This window comes from Trichomycterus rosablanca, chromosome 1 (assembly GCF_030014385.1).
Source record: "Trichomycterus rosablanca isolate fTriRos1 chromosome 1, fTriRos1.hap1, whole genome shotgun sequence".
Classification (NCBI taxonomy): domain Eukaryota; kingdom Metazoa; phylum Chordata; class Actinopteri; order Siluriformes; family Trichomycteridae; genus Trichomycterus; species Trichomycterus rosablanca.
Genome location: NC_085988.1, coordinates 84,236,834 through 84,253,090, shown reverse-complemented (window position 1 = coordinate 84,253,090; position 16,257 = coordinate 84,236,834). Strand labels below are relative to the sequence as shown.

Genomic DNA, 16,257 nt, shown 5'->3' with positions numbered 1-16,257 from the left:
ACGACTTTCCAAGTGGTCAGGTCTCTGTACAGTTCACACTACACGACTGGATCTCTTGTAATCGGGAGTCTTTCAGGTCGGTGTGGATTTCACACTACACGACTGATCGCTGATAGGGGGTCACACACTACACCATCTATCACCAACTGGAATCGCAGGCGAGCTTCTCTGGTCTCCCAAACTACGTTTTGTCACGAAAACAAATGTGAGAAGTGACGAGGGGTTAAATGATACCACGTCCAAAAATGCACGTCAACAAGTAGCGAGAGATCAAAGTTTGTGCGCTGATGTGCAGCGTAAAATCAAAGAGCAAAATAAATGAATCTGAGTGGATTTGGCAACGTGAGCAGCATAGATTGTTCTATAGTGAGTTGGAGAATAATAGATATTTTTTGCGATGCAGCGTGGGTATTATGTTTTGTAAAGAACGATAAGGTCCGAAATATTGTAAAATTTGTGTGTGTGCTAATGTATTCTGATATAAACTATATTATGTTCCTGTCCCACCTTTTACACTCCTCCCCTGCATTTTCCCTCACACCGTATCTTACGTTCTCATTGGCTCATTGGCTGTCATGGTATGGGGGTGTGTCAGCACCAGGGTCTGTCATGGTATAGGGGTGTGTCAGTGCCAGGGTCTATCATGGTATGGGGGCGTGTCAGTGCCAGGGTCTATCATGGTTTGGGGCGTGTCAGTGCCAGGGTCTGTCATGGTATGGGGGTGTGTCAGTACCAGGGTCTGTCATGGTATGGGGGGGTGTCAGTGCCAGGGTCTGTCATGGTATGGGGGTGTGTCAGTACCAGGGTCTGTCATGGTATGGGGGTGTGTCAGTACCAGGGTCTGTCATGGTATGGGGGTGTGTCAGTACCAGGGTCTGTCATGGTATGGGGGTGTGTCAGTACCAGGGTCTGTCATGGTATGGGGGCGTGTCAGTACCAGGGTCTGTAATGGAATGGGGGTGTGTCAGTACCAGGGTCTGTCATGGTATGGGGGTGTGTCAGTACCAGGGTCTGTCATGGTATGGGGGTGTGTCAGTACCAGGGTCTGTCATGGTATAGGGGTGTGTCAGTGCCAGGGTCTGTCATGGTATGGGGGTGTGTCAGTACCAGGGTCTGTCATGGTATGGGGGTGTGTCAGTGCCAGGGTCTGTCATGGTATGGGGGTGTGTCAGTGCCAGGGTCTGTCATGGTATAGGGGTGTGTCAGTACCAGGGTCTGTCATGGAATGGGGGTGTGTCAGTACCAGGGTCTGTCATGGTATGGGGGTGTGTCAGTGCCAGAGTCTGTCATGGTATAGGGGTGTGTCAGTGCCAGGGTCTGTCATGGTATGGGGGTGTGTCAGTGCCAGGGTCTGTCATGGTATGGGGGTGTGTCAGTACCAGGGTCTGTCATGGTATGGGGGTGTGTCAGTGCCAGGGTCTGTCATGGTATGGTGGTGTGTCAGTGCCAGGGTCTGTCATGGTATGGGGGGTGTCAGTACCAGGGTCTGTCATGGTATGGGGGTGTGTCAGTACCAGGGTCTGTCATGGAATGGGGGGGGTGTCAGTGCCAGGGTCTGTAATGGTATAGGGGTGTGTCAGTACCAGGGTCTGTCATGGTATGGGGGTGTGTCAGTACCAGGGTCTGTCATGGTATGGGGGTGTGTCAGTACCAGGGTCTGTCATGGTATGGGGGTGTGTCAGTACCAGGGTCTGTCATGGTATGGGGTGTGTCAGTACCAGGGTCTGTCATGGTATGGGGTGTATCAGTGCCAGGGTCTGTAATGGTATGGGGTGTATCAGTGCCAGGGTCTGTAATGGTATGGGGTGTATCAGTGCCAGGGTCTGTAATGGTATGGGGTGTGTCAGTGCCAGTGTCTGTAATGGTATGGGGGGGTGTCAGTGCCCTTGGTAAAGGTGATTTACACTCTGTGATGCAGCATTAATACAGAAAAGTACACTGAGATCTTAGAGCAACACGTGCTGCCTTCAAGACGTCGACTTTTCAAGGGACGTCCAGCATTTCACAAAGGCGTGGCTGTGGATGAAGAAGGTACGGGTACTGGACAGGCTTTTTCTGATGTGGGGTTGTATATTAAGCCGGTCACTCCCTGATTAATTCAGGATTAAACACCACCAGCATCTCACACAGCGAGTTAATCCTGTACAAAAGACTATTAATATTTATACCAGCATCAATCAATAAGCCGGATCACAGCCGCGCTTTCATTTTAATCCACAATCGATTCTCCTAAACTCTACACCAACGTGGCTAAAAATCCGTGACCATATAAGAGGAGAACTTTATATTTACCACGTTATGCCCTGCAGAACTAGAGAAACCACAGACTGCAGGCGTGGATAATAAACAGCACAAATTCCAGCATGAACAGTCGTAGAATAAATAAATAAATAAATGAAAGCGCCTCACCATGTTCCACTTCGGGAAGAGGACGTCGGTGCCGATGTACTCAAAGTAATGAGCGAATCCCTCTTTCAGCCAGACGTCTTCCCACCACACCGGGGTGACCAGATCTCCAAACCACTGCACCGGGAACAGAGGAACACGACACAGATATTATTCAACACACACACACACACACACACACACACACACACACTCATTTACATTTTCAATTTCAGCATTTAGCAGACAAGTTTATCCAAAGCGACCTACAGTACTGTGACAGTATACTGTCTAAGCAATTGAGAGTTAAGAGCCTTGCTCAAGGGCCCAACAGTGACAACCTGGCTGTGGTGGGGCTTTACCCAGCAACCTTTTGATTACTAGTCTAGTACCTTAACCACTAAGCTACAACTGCCTTACTGTTTTAGCAAATATCCAGCCGACAGTGCCCTGTGGGCAGCGTCCTGTGACCACTGATGAAGGTCTAGAAGATGACCGACTCAAACAGCAGCAATAGATGAGCGACCGTCTCTGACTTTACATCTACAAGGTGGACCAACTAGGTAGGTAGGAGTGTCTAATAGAGTGGACAGTGAGTGGACATGGTATTTAAAAACTCCAGCAGCGCTGCTATGTCTGATCCACTCATACCAGCACAACACACACTAACACACCACCACCATGTCAGTGTCACTGCAGTGCTGAGAATCATCCACCACCTAAATAATACCTGCTCTGTGGGGGTCCTGACCATTGAAGTACCGGCTGAAAGGGGGCTAACAAAGCATGCAGAGAAACAGATGGACTACAGTCAGTAATTGTATAACTACAAAGTGCATCTATATAATAAGTGGAGCTGATAAAATGGACAGTGAGTGTAGAAACAAGGAGGTGGTTTTAATGTTATGGCTGATCGGTGTATATCTATAGTGGCAAACTGGCAATAGTGGGGCTTCGGTAAGTGTAACAGGAGGGTCACGTCATGCCACTAAGGCACCAGGTTTGAGCAAAAATGAGCGGCACCCCAACACACCAAATGTGGGGCCCACTCCTCTGGGGCAGCGATTTCTGACAGTTGAAAAGTGGCCTGGCAGACCAGATCAAGCCTGGCATCATGAATTCAGAGCTGGCAAACCTGTGAGGAGGAAACCATGAAAAATAGAGCAACCAACAAGTTAATCATCTACGCCTCCATGCCCCCTCTGTTGGCCATTCCTGTCAAAGCAGGAGGACATGATTCTTAACCAAACCCTCAGCTGATCTCTATGGTAGGTAAGAAAGAAACTCCTGAAATCAAGAGGAGAATCTAGTGGATGGACAACCATTTATGCAGCTCTCTATGAATCAGATTGAAGCTAAAAGCTCAAAGAAAAGTAAAAGCAATATGACAGCCCGCTTGGAGTTTGCTAAACGGCTCTTTGGGAGCAGCAAGCAATTTATCTGGTGTGAAACCCTACCGCACCTCTTCACTCTTCCCCTGCGCATAAGCGTGAAATTACCGGCAAATCCAGCTCAGGAAAAGGGACGTCACGCCCCTCTGAGGCAATCCGCTCTCCCCGAGCGGTTCGCTCATGAGGCGCGACAAGCCGAGACCCCGGGACGAGCTCCCAGGGTTAAAAAGAATGCTGACGACCCTCAAGATAAAAAAACTGGACCGGACCGAGGCGTCCGGCACCACAGCTTCAGAGTGTCAACAAAGGAGCTGGCAATGAAGACAGAGAAGCCGCGATTTATAGGAAACCTTCCACGCTACTGAGCCTCCGTGCCCCAACTGCCGGTCAAACTAGGCCACACAGAGGACCACGACACCTAACATAGAGCAGTTCTTTACTTCTGCATTTTCCTCCTTTTTCTCCCCATTTATCGTAGCCAGTTACTCTACCGCTGCTGGGGACCCCGACTGTGCCCTAGGAGGGTATGTTGGCCTGATACATGCCCCTCTGATGCATATGCAGTCCACCGAGCCCTACTTATTCACCAGTACGATCTCCACGTTCCTCCACTTCTGTACAGTCGTCTCGGGCTACTAACCAGGGTCCTTACACAGCGTCAAAGACCCCGCCCACTTTTTAGTCCAGTCTTTTTCCACACAGCTGCACTGCTGACCAATAGCAGAGCTGAGATTTAAACTGCTTTACTTCTGCAGCACATTGTCATTTCGGCTGCTCCCGTATTTAGGGGCAACTAGGTCATTAGTTTTGACTAACCTTCCTCCCCTCGGACATAAGCCAATCACGTCCACGAGACGCCCAACCGGCCAAAATCTCTATGTAACCAGGGTCCTTACACAGCATCGAAGACCCGCCACTTTTTAGTCCGGCCTTCTCCCACCCAGCAGACTAGTGCAGGCACTGGCGATTGTGCCCGCTAGGGGGCGCCTGGCTGTCTGGTAGCAGAGCTGATTATCGAACTGCTTTACTTCGGCTGCTCCCGTATTTAAGGGTCGCCACAGATGCCCTTCTTGACGAAACCCCTCCAATTGTCACTAGGCCGTTTCGACTATTCCCCTGCCTCTCGAACACTAGCCAATCACGTCCACGCAGATGCCCAACCGGCCGAGATTCGAACCCTCGATACCCAGATCTCAGCACTCACTCACTCTCACTCACTTTCTTAACGCTCATCCAATCAGGGTCGCAGGGGGGTGTTGGAGCCTATCCCAGCTTTTCAATGGACGCAGACACACACACACACATTCACCTATAGGGCAATTCAGTGTCTCCAATTAACCTGACTGCATGTTTTTGGACTGTGGGAGGAAACCAGAGCTCCCAGAGTAAACCCACGCAGAGATGGGGAGAACATGCAAACTCCGCACAGAAAGGACCCGGACCGCCCCGCCTAGGGACAGATCTAGAAAATAATAATAATAATAATAATAATAATAACCTGCAATTGTAAGGCAGTTGTAGCCTAGTTGTAAGGCACCGGACTAGTAATCGAAACTAGTAATCGAAAGGTCGCTGGTTCAAGCCCCGCCACTTCCAGGTTACCACTGTTGGCCCCTTGAGTGGCCCTTAAGCTTCAATTGCTTGGACAATATACTGTCACAGCTTTGGATAAACGCGTTTGCTAAATGCCAAACATGTAAATATAAATATGCAATTATTTTATTTTATTCTTTTTTTTGTCATATTCCGACGCTTGAACGATGCGTGTAAATGAACTCGTACAAGCAAAGTCGTTCAGATGGAGCGATTCCGAACCCCTCATACACAAACGATCACGTTCAGCTTCCATAACAGATCAGACAGGACGAGGAGAGCGAGCCGGGCTCGTTAAGATTCAGACAGATCGTCAGACTAAACTGGATCTCGTTCAGGTTTAATTCTGGCACACGGGCAGATGGGAGCGGCGCCAGGTCTCCTCCGTTCCGCACGGGTACGGTTATCGGTGCAGAGAACAGACTTCCAAACACCCTGTTTGGAAGCGAAATCCACGAGACAGTCTTTGAAGAGGCTGTGATGATCTCCGAGGGTTTCTCCGCTTTGACGGATCTATTTGCTCCGTACGCTTCGTGCCAGGGTTTGATGTGTCGAGTCTGAGCTCCTCTCAGCAGACGAGGAGACGTATCACATTCACTTTGGTGAATAAAGCAAAACGAAGCCGAGATGAAATACGCAGCCGAAAATAACAGGTGGAATGAGTAAAATATGCATCATACAGCCAAAACTATTTGGATGCCTGTGAGCTTGTTGGTTGTCCTGTTTCTTAAACTATTTACACCGATCAGCCATAACATTAAAACCACCTCCTTGTTTCTACACTCACTGTCCATTTTATCAGCTCCACTTACCATATAGAAGCACTTTGTAGTTCTACAAGTACTGACTGTAGTCCATCTGTTTAACCTGCTTTCACCCTGTTCTTCAGTTGTCAGGACACTGACATGGTGGTGGTGTGTTAGTGTGTGTTGTGCTGGTATGAGTGGATCAGACACAGCAGCGCTGCTGGAGTTTTTAAATACCGTGTCCACTCACTGTCCACTCTATTAGACACTCCTACCTAGTTGGTCCACCTTGTAGATGTAAAGTCAGAGACGATCGCTCATCTATTGCTGCTGTTTGAGTTGGTCATCTTCTAGACCTAGGCCAGCGATAGCTCAGTGGTTAAGGTACTGGACTAGTAAACAGAAGGTTGCCGGTTCAAGCCCCGCCACCAACAAGTTGCCACTGTTGGGTCCCTGAGCAAGGCCCTTAACCCTCAGTTGCTCATTGTGTAAGTCGCTTTGGATAAAAGCGTCTGCTAAATGCTGAAAATGTAAATGTAAAATGTAGACCTTCATCAGTGGTCACAGGACGCTGCCCATGGGGCGTTGTTGGCTGGATATATTTTTGGTTGGTGGACTATTCTCAGTCCATCAGTGACAGTGAGGTGTTTAAAAACTCCTGCTGTGTCTGATCCACTCATACCAGCACAACACACACTAACACACCAGCACCATGTCAGTGTCACTGCAGTGCTGAGAATGATCCACCACCTAAATAATACCTGCTCTGTGGTGGTCCTGTGGGGGTCCTGACCATTAAAGAACAGAGTAAAAGCAGGTTAATAAAGCATGTAGAGAAACAGATGGACTACAGTCAGTAATTGTAGAACTACAAAGTGCTTCTATATGGTAAGTGGAGCTGATAAAATGGACAGGGAGTGTAGAAACAAGGAGGTGGTTTTAATGTTATGGCTGATCGGTGTATGTTAAAGCAGAGTGACCCTCATGTGATCTGATCAGCTAGAACAGCCGCTCTTCTGAGGAGCTTATCATACAGCTGTGGGAATTTGTGCCCGCTCAGTCAGGAAAGCCCCAGTTGATGTTCCAGTTCATCCCAGAACTGTTGAGTGGACCCGAGCTCAGGACTCTTGTCTTTATAGACCTCGCTCATGCTTGAACAGGAAAGGACCTTCCCTAAACTGTTGCTGCAAAGTTGGACGCATATCATTTCCTTTATATAAACGATGTATTAAACCTGTTAGCAACTGCTGTGCCTGAAACACATGGATTTAATTATTAGAAGGGGCGTCCCAATACTTTTTGTTTCATCGACCGATGTTTTCTGATCACTGGGTGCAGGGCAGGAACACCCCGGTGCAGGGCGCACATCTATTCCTGGAGCAGAGAGGGTTAAGGGCCTTGCTCAAGGGCCCAACAGTGGCTGCACAGCAGAGCCGGGATTCGAACTCTCAACCTTTCAGTCGGTAGTCCAAAGCTCTACCCTTTTGGCTACTCACACGATCGTTGGGTTATTGTGTGTGTGTGTGTGTGTGTGTGTGTTATCCAGTCTGATAGCCAGTGCCAGTGGGCACTCTGAAGCGTTCCATCCTGCTCCTGGGTGGAATTAGCCCATGACTGAATGAACTGCCATACATTCCCATAGACACACTCCAAAATCTTGTGGAAAGCCTTCCCTGAAGAGTAAAAGAGGGTGGTCATGTCGCCATGTCATAGAAAGGTAAGCGGACACCCCCCTGCTTATGTTTTCGGCCATGGGAGTGCGGTCTCCCACAATGCAGTGCGCCCGCGGCCGAGACATTAATAAGAGTTAAGCGGGATTAATGGTTGAGTTATGTTAGGAGTGTTTGGGTAAACAGTTGTGTTCCAAATTATCAAGCATGCAGCACATTTTTGAGCTCGTGTTGTGTTGAATTTGTGTGTCTGGTGACCGCTGTGTTCTGACCACATTCTCGATTAGGAATGGGGTGTCCGACAGGCTCATTGTAAAGATGTCCGGATACTTTTGGCTATATTCTGTAATAAAGCCAGAGGATGACGCGTCCACTTCGTCTAACTGGGCTGAATGTCAGAAACACCGAGTTGTTCTTCTGCGCATTAGCGTGAGCCGTAACGAGGCTTCCTGACTACTAACGAGGACAGAGGAGCGCTGAAGCTGCAGTGTTAAACCCCCCTGATTATTCACTTTACCCTGGTCATATCCACTTCCCCTCATTTATGTACACTATATTGCCAAAAGTATTCACTCACCCATCCAAATCATTGAATTCAGGTGTTCCGATCACTTCCATGGTCACAGGTGTATAAAACCGAGCACCTCGGCATGCAGACTGCTTCTACACACATTAGTGAAAGAACGGGTCGCTCTCAGGAGCTCGGTGAATTCCAGCATGGTACCGTGATGCCACCTGTGCAACAAGTCCAGTCGTGAAATTTCCTCACTACTAAATATTCCACAGTCGACTGTCAGTGTAATTATAACAAAGTGGAAGCGATTGGGAACGACAGCGACTCAGCCATGAAGTGTTAGGCCACGTAAAATGACAGAGCGGGTCAGCGGATGCTGAGGAACATAGTGCACAGAGGTCACCAACTTTCTGCAGAGTCGATCGCTACAGACCTCCAAACTTCATGTGGCCTTCAGATCAGCTCAAGAACAGTGTGTAGAGCTTCATGGAACGGGTTTCCATGGCCGAGCAGCTGCATCCAAGCCTTACATCACCAAGCGCAATGCAAAGCGCCGGGTGCAGTGGTGTAAAGAACTCCGCCACTGGACTCTAGAGCAGTGGAGACGTGTTCTCTGGAGTGACGAATCACGCTTCTCCGCCTGGCAACCCGATGGACGAGTCTGGGTTTGGCGGTTGCCAGGAGAACGGTACTCGTCTGACTGCATTGTGCCGAGTGTAAAGTGTGGTGGAGGGGGGATTATGGTGTGGGGGTGTTTTTCAGGAGTCGGGCTCGGCCCCTTAGTTCCAGTGAAAGGAACTCTTAATGCTTCAGCATACCAAGAGATTTTGGAAAATTTCATGCTCCCAACTTTGTGGGAACAGTTTGGGGATGGCCCCTTCCTGTTCCAACATGACTGCACACCAGTGCACAAAGCACAAGGTCCATAAAGACGTGGATGAGCGAGTTTGGTGTGGAAGAACTTGACTGGCCTGACCTCAACCTGATAGAACACCTTTGGGATGAATTAGAGTGGAGACTGTGAGCCAGGCCTTCTCGTCCAACATCAGTGACTGACTTCACAAATGCGCTTCTGGAAGAACGATCAAAAATTCCCATAAACACACTCCTAAACCTTGTGGAAAGCCTTCCCAGAAGAGTTGAAGCTGTTATAGCTGCAAAGGGTGGCGACATCATATTAAACCCTGTGGATTAAGAATGGGAGTCACTCAAGTTCATATGTGTGTGAAGGCAGACGAGCGAATACTTTTGGCAGTATAGTGTATAGCTATCTACTCTTCTCAGGATCAAAGTCTGAAAAGTAAACAGGATCATATTTCTAAGTACTGTTAGCACATCTCACATCGTGTTTACATCGTATACATCATATAGCGCCTCCACATTTGGGATAGGAAGAGGCCTTGGGCGCAGCGGCATATTCCGTAAGCACGCCAGCACTGATTCAACTCTCTAGGTTTGAATCTCAACTCTGCTCCTGGTCGGCCAGGATCTTCTGATTTGTTTCTTTGTTTGTTTAAATTTTTTACCCAATTCAGTCATGCTCAGTTGGAGTTTAACTGTCTGAGTTCCCTCCATCACACACTTCGACCACTTCTTTTCACCAACCAGGGGCGGGGTCTCATAGAGTGCAGTATTACACGTGGAGAGCTACGCACTGCCATCAACCTGTCAGCAGAAGCCGCACTTGCACCAGCGACGAGGAACTCTATTTTAGCCGTTGTCCCTCCCCCTGCAGACACCCAGCCAATCATAGATAGCAGAGCATTGGTCAGTGCGTAGCTTTTCACGTATGATATTGCACTTCGTGAGACCTCATCCCTGGTAGGTAAAAAGAAGCGATCAAAGTGTGTCATGAAAGAAACTCAGACAGTTAAAACTCCAACTGGCCCTTTATATTTGTATTAGTATTATTTTTACTTTTGATGATTTACTTTCACGGTGTGTGACGTGCCCACCGGTGGTACCCACACTGGCCACAGACTGACGGAGGGCATATTTGTGTATTTCTATTTGAACTGCACTTCAAAAGCATTCTCTGCACCTAATCAAACATTACATCCCAGTGTACCTGCAACTCGGGTCAGAACTGACTCCCTGAGTCTCTCCTAGTCCTAGTGTTCTTGAGCTTTGGGTTTAGTGGGAACTTGGTGGGTAAACTGTGGCAACTTGCTGGATTTGTAGCTGACGTGGGCACCCTCCTGTTTCAAGAGTTCCCACAGATGGCATGGCAGTGTCTGACTTTTTAGCTGCTGCCTGTTTTCTGAGTTGTCTCATTTCTCTGGTGAGCATTTGGGTTGTAGCTCAGTGGTGGACTGAGTAGCTGCAGCCAAGCGCTCTTTAGTTTCTACTTAAGTCTGTACCTGTATTTTTATTGTTTTTATTGTGCATTCTACAAGCTTCAAGGTTGGTGGCCCAGATTATAGATTGCACAGTTCACGAGGTCTTGGGTTTGATTCTCATTTCCTGTTCCTCGTGTTCTCCCAATTTTGTTTCCTCCTTTAATGCGGAATGTGAATTAGCGACAGGCACCCTGTCCAGGGTGTAATCCTGCATTGCGACAAGTGCTTTCGGGTTGCGCCGAATTAAATGGTTAGTAAAGATAAATCAATATTTTAAGATTGAAGTGAAATCTGATTGGCTGATGGTATCAGTCCATTCAAAGCTCTGTCTAAATAACAGCTCGACCCCAGGAACGCATGCACATAAATATTACAGCTAGCGTAGTAGCTACAGCGTCAGAGGAGTCACTGCAGGACCCAACATGATAACGCAAACGTGTGTATATGAGGACGTTCGAGAGCTTTACCTGATGGCAGATCTCATGCACCACCACCATGGTGAGCTCCATCTGGTAGGAGAAGGACGAGACTTCGGGATCCAGCAGGATCTTCTGCTCCACAAACACACTCAGACCCCAGTTCTCCATCGCTGCGTACGGGTGCTTGGGTACAGCCAGAAGATCTGAGGAACAAGAACCACATGAGAAGATGAGCACCGATGTCCAGAATCCACAAACCACGTCTCACTCTGTCCAGACTCAGTCCAGACTCCATTCAGTACAACACTGTTTGTCCAGCGTCCATCTCAAACTCATCTTTGCTTTCCTTCAACTGCCTTCAATTTAGTCATTTCCAATTCCCAGATCATATTTCACCTCTACTGCTGGTGACGAAATATTTCATAGTAGTTCCACACCACAAGCTGAGTGTACGTGTATAATTTAGTATACAATCATATGTTTCTCTAGTGAGCATTTGGGTTGTAGCTCAGTGGTGGATTGAGTAGCTGCACCTAAGCGTTTTTTACTCTGTACCTGTATTTTTATCATTTTTATTGTGCATTGTTTAGGCTCCAGCTCTACCAGCTTTGTAGAAAGAGTTTGGGGAAGGTTTCAAAGGTTTAGTATTTTAAATTTGGACCAAAATATGGAGTTGGAGGTTCTAAATGAATTATCAAACAGTTTAAGACTGCTTTATCATTTATTTGTCAAAATGATTGAGTATATGCCGCTCAGGTAGTGCAGTGGTAAAAACACATGCTGGAACCAGAGCTGGGATCTCGAATACATCTTATCAAATCCAGGATCTGCCTGCCGGCTAAGGCTGAGCGGCCACATGAACAAAGATTGGCCCGTTGTTCAGATATGGGCGGGACTAAGCCGGATGGGGTCTCTCTCCCATGACTGGTGCAATTACGACCTCTGCTGGTTGATTGATGGCGCCTGCACAGAGATGAGTAAAGAGTGCTCTCAGGGTGAGTCTCTCCATACACAACGCTGAGCTGCACTGCACTCGTCAAAGTGTAGGTGATAAGATGCATACGGCTGCTGCCCACGTGTCGGAGGGGGCGTGGGTTAGCTTCATTCTCCTCAATCAGAGCGGGGATCGGCATTGGTGGAGAGGAAACGTGACGCAATCGGGCAATTGGACGCCCTAAAAAGGGGAGAAAATGCATAAAGAAAATAAAAGAAAAAATGATATATTTGAGTATATTTACAAAGACTTTATTTCCATTTGCTTCTTTTTTTTTTGCCTCAGATTAATGAAGTACTGGCTGGTATTTTTAAAAATACAAACACAAACAACCGACAGATGAGAAAATTCAGTCAGCGTTCTCTTTTTCCGCTTTTATTTTCATTCTCTCATGAATCCAGTCCCAGTGAGAGGTGCTGATGGGGTGTGTTTTTGTAATGGTGTGATTCTGGATATTCAGTTCTTTATGTAAATATTTTGGTAACGGTACCGTGATCAATGATACAGAGCAAAGCAGTTTATGATGGTGTAGGTCACTGGCGTGTCTGTTCTGCTGAGGTCATTATTTTTCTGAAGGTGTAGGTCACGGGCGTGTCTGTTCTGCTGAGGTCATTATTTTTCTGAAGGTACAGGACGGGTGGTGACTGATCCTACAGTGTGTGGAGCTACAGAAGCTCAATAACAGGATTTTATATCCAGGCTGAGCTGGGCGCTGGTACAGAGTAAATATTATCAGTATATCAGTGATGGTGCTGGGATGATACCCGGGTATAACGGGGGCACGATGTGATACTGATTCTGTTTTAGCTCTAGTTTATAGTTCTGACCTTCGATACTGAAGTTCCAGCAGTTACTGTAATAAAACACTGAGCTCTCTCATCTCCACCTGAATCCATCCTGACCCACACAGAAAGTTCCTCAGTCATCTTAAATTCCTCTCGCTCTGGACCCTCCTCACTTTCAGCGAGACATCAGACCCCAAAAGGAGGAAATCACCACCCCCCCAAAAACAAAATAGACCCTAAAAAGAGTGTATCAAAACCCCAAAACGGAGGGCATCAGACCCCAAAAAGGAGGGAAATCAGACCCCAAAAAGAGGACATTACACCCCAAAAGGAGAACATCAGGCCCTAAATGGAGGACATTAGACCCACCCCAAAAACGAGAACATCAAACACCAAAAGGAGAACATCAGACCCCAAAAGGAAGACATCAGACCTCAAAAAGGAGAACATCAGACCCACCCCAAAAGGACATCAAACACCAAAAAGTGGACATCAGACCCACCCCAAAAGGAGAACATCAGGCCCCAAAAGGAGAACATCAAACCCCAAAAAGAGGACATCAGACCAGAAAAAGGACATCAGACCCCAAAAGAGGACATCAGACCCTTAAAATAGGACATCAGACCCCAAAAGAAGAACATCAGACCCCAAAAGGAGAACATCAGACCCCAAAAGGAGGATATCAGACCCACTTCAAAAGAAGGACATCAGACCCTTAAAATAGGACATCAGACCCCAAAAGGAGAACATCAGACCCCAAAAGGAGAACATCAGACCCACTTCAAAAGAAGGACATCAGACCCCAAAGGAAGACATCAGACTCCAAAAGGAGGACATCAGACCCCAAAAGAAGAACATCAGACCCCAAAATGAGAACATCAGACCCCAAAAGAAGACATCATACCCCAAAAAGGAGAACATCAGACACCAAAAGCACATCAGACACTAAAAGGAGGACATGAGACCCCAAAAAGGAAAACATCAGACCCCAAAAGGAGGACATCTGACCCCAAAAAGGAGAACATCAGACCCCAAAAAGGAGAACATCAGACCCCAAAAGGAGGACATCAGACGTAAAAAGGAGAACATCAGACGTAAAAAGGAGAACATCAGACCCCAAAAAAGAGAACATCAGACGTAAAAAGGAGAACATCAGACCCCAAAAGGAGAACATCAGACCCCAAAAGGAGAACATCAGACGTAAAAAGGAGAACATCAGACCCCAAAAAGAGAACATCAGACCCCAAAAGGAGGACATCAGACGTAAAAAGGAGAACATCAGACCCCAAAAGGAGAACATCAGACGTAAAAAGGAGAACATCAGACGTACAAAATAATGCCGGATGCTGATGAATGAGCGACGTTTAAAGAACAAATCTTTGCTGCTTCCTGGAGCTTCTGCGATGGTTCCTGAAGCTCCGCTCGGCAGGGTGACCGGCGGTCAGTTAGTGATGGATGATCTTCCTGTAGAGGCGTCAGTTCCTCTGATAAACGATTGGTTCACACCAAACAGATCGGATCTCCCTTCAGATCCTAAAATAAAGATATCGATGATGGTCCGACCCCGTTCTCGTACCTCGTCTATCGATACGTGGTTGCTTCTCAGCGCGGGTTTAATAATTGATGGACCTGTTAGTACAGCTCGATCGTGACCTAACCGTGCTAATTAGGACCCAGCTGGACGTTCTGTGAACATTATGTTCCTCAGGAGGGTCCAGATAAAGAAACAAATGGAACATCAAGCAGACGACCTATTTCCTCTCACAGAGCAGATACAGAAACTGAGACTGTTAGTGCTTCATGGATCATAATCATGTGTTTTTATTTTTTATCCATGAATAAATCCAGGAACACCTGAGGAACCGTGACCACAAGGTCTGGAACACTATTTTTGGTCCTCATACCAGACTGCACAGATTTACACCTGATCCAACCCTCCTATTTATCTGGGCTTAGGACTGGCATTGAGAGCGGCATTGACGTCCAACTGGAACACACATTCACATTCATGATTTCCTTTATGAGCTACTTATACTGATAAACTTTGTGGGTATACAATTACTGACTGCTGTGTAGACTTTGTCAGCCCCTGTTCATTCCACCATCTGGGTAATAGTACAGAGAAGAGTCTTGATGCTCGTCTTCCTTGAGTCCTGATGATTGGTTGAAGACTATGAGGTACAGTTAAGAGTTCCATTCAGTGGTGCTACCCAGATACAACACCCTCAACATCTCCAGTGTTCATACTCCAGATATATCACCCTAAACATCTCCAGTGTTTAAACTCCAGATATATCACCCTCAACATCTCCAGTGTTTAAACGCCAGATATATCACCCTCAACATCTCCAGTGTTCATACTCCAGATATATCACCCTAAACATCTCCAGTGTTTAAACTCCAGATATATCACCCTCAACATCTCCAGTGTTTAAACGCCAGATATATCACCCTCAACATCTCCAGTGTTCATACTCCAGATATATCACCCTCAACATCTCCAGTGTTTAAACTCCAGATATATCACCCTCAACATCTCCAGTGTTTAAACTCCAGATATATCACCCTCAACATCTCCAGTGTTCATACTCCAGAAATATCACCCTCAACATCTCCAGTGTTTAAACTCCAGATATATCACCCTCAACATCTCCAGTGTTCATACTCCAGATATATCACCCTCAACATCTCCAGTGTTTAAACTCCAGATATATCACCCTCAACATCTCCAGTGTTTAAACTCCAGATATATCACCCTCAACATCTCCAGTGTTTAAACTCCAGATATATCACCCTCAACATCTCCAGTGTTCATACTCCAGAAATATCACCCTCAACATCTCCAGTGTTTAAACTCCAGATATATCACCCTCAACATCTCCAGTGTTTAAACTCCAGATATATCACCCTTAACATCTCTAGTTTTCAAACCCCAGATATATCACCCTTAACATCTCGTGTTCAAACCCCAGATATATCACCCTCAACATCTCCAGTGTTCAAACTCCAGATATATCACCCTCAACATCTCGTGTTCAAACTCCAGATATATCACTCTTAACATCTCCAGTGTTTAAACTCCAGATATATCACCCTTAACATCTCCAGTGTTTAAACGCCAGATATATCACTCTTAACATCTCCAGTGTTTAAATTCCAGATATATCACCCTTAACATCTCCAGTGTTTAAACGCCAGATATATCACTCTTAACATCTCCAGTGTTTAAATTCCAGATATATCACCCTTAACATCTCCAGTGTTTAAACGCCAGATATATCACTCTTAACATCTCCAGTGTTTAAACTCCAGATATATCACCCTTAACATCTCCAGTGTTTAAACGCCAGATATATCACCCTTAACATCTCCAGTGTTTAAATTCCAGATATATCACCCTTAACATCTCTAGTGTTCAAAC

The 16,257-nt window shown here is 46.7% G+C and overlaps 1 protein-coding gene across 1 annotated transcript in view; it reads right to left on the bottom strand.

Annotated features, from left to right (window-relative positions):
- LOC134325153 (thyrotropin-releasing hormone-degrading ectoenzyme-like) overlaps positions 1-16,257 on the bottom strand; it is a 77,905-nt gene that overhangs the window by 44,586 nt on the left and 17,062 nt on the right. Inside the window, exons 5-6 of the mRNA XM_063007237.1 lie at positions 11,106-11,260; positions 2,410-2,523 (exon numbers count right to left, since the gene is read on the bottom strand). Of these exons, the coding sequence (XP_062863307.1) occupies positions 2,410-2,523; positions 11,106-11,260 (269 nt within the window). The remainder of the gene's footprint in view (positions 1-2,409; positions 2,524-11,105; positions 11,261-16,257) is intronic.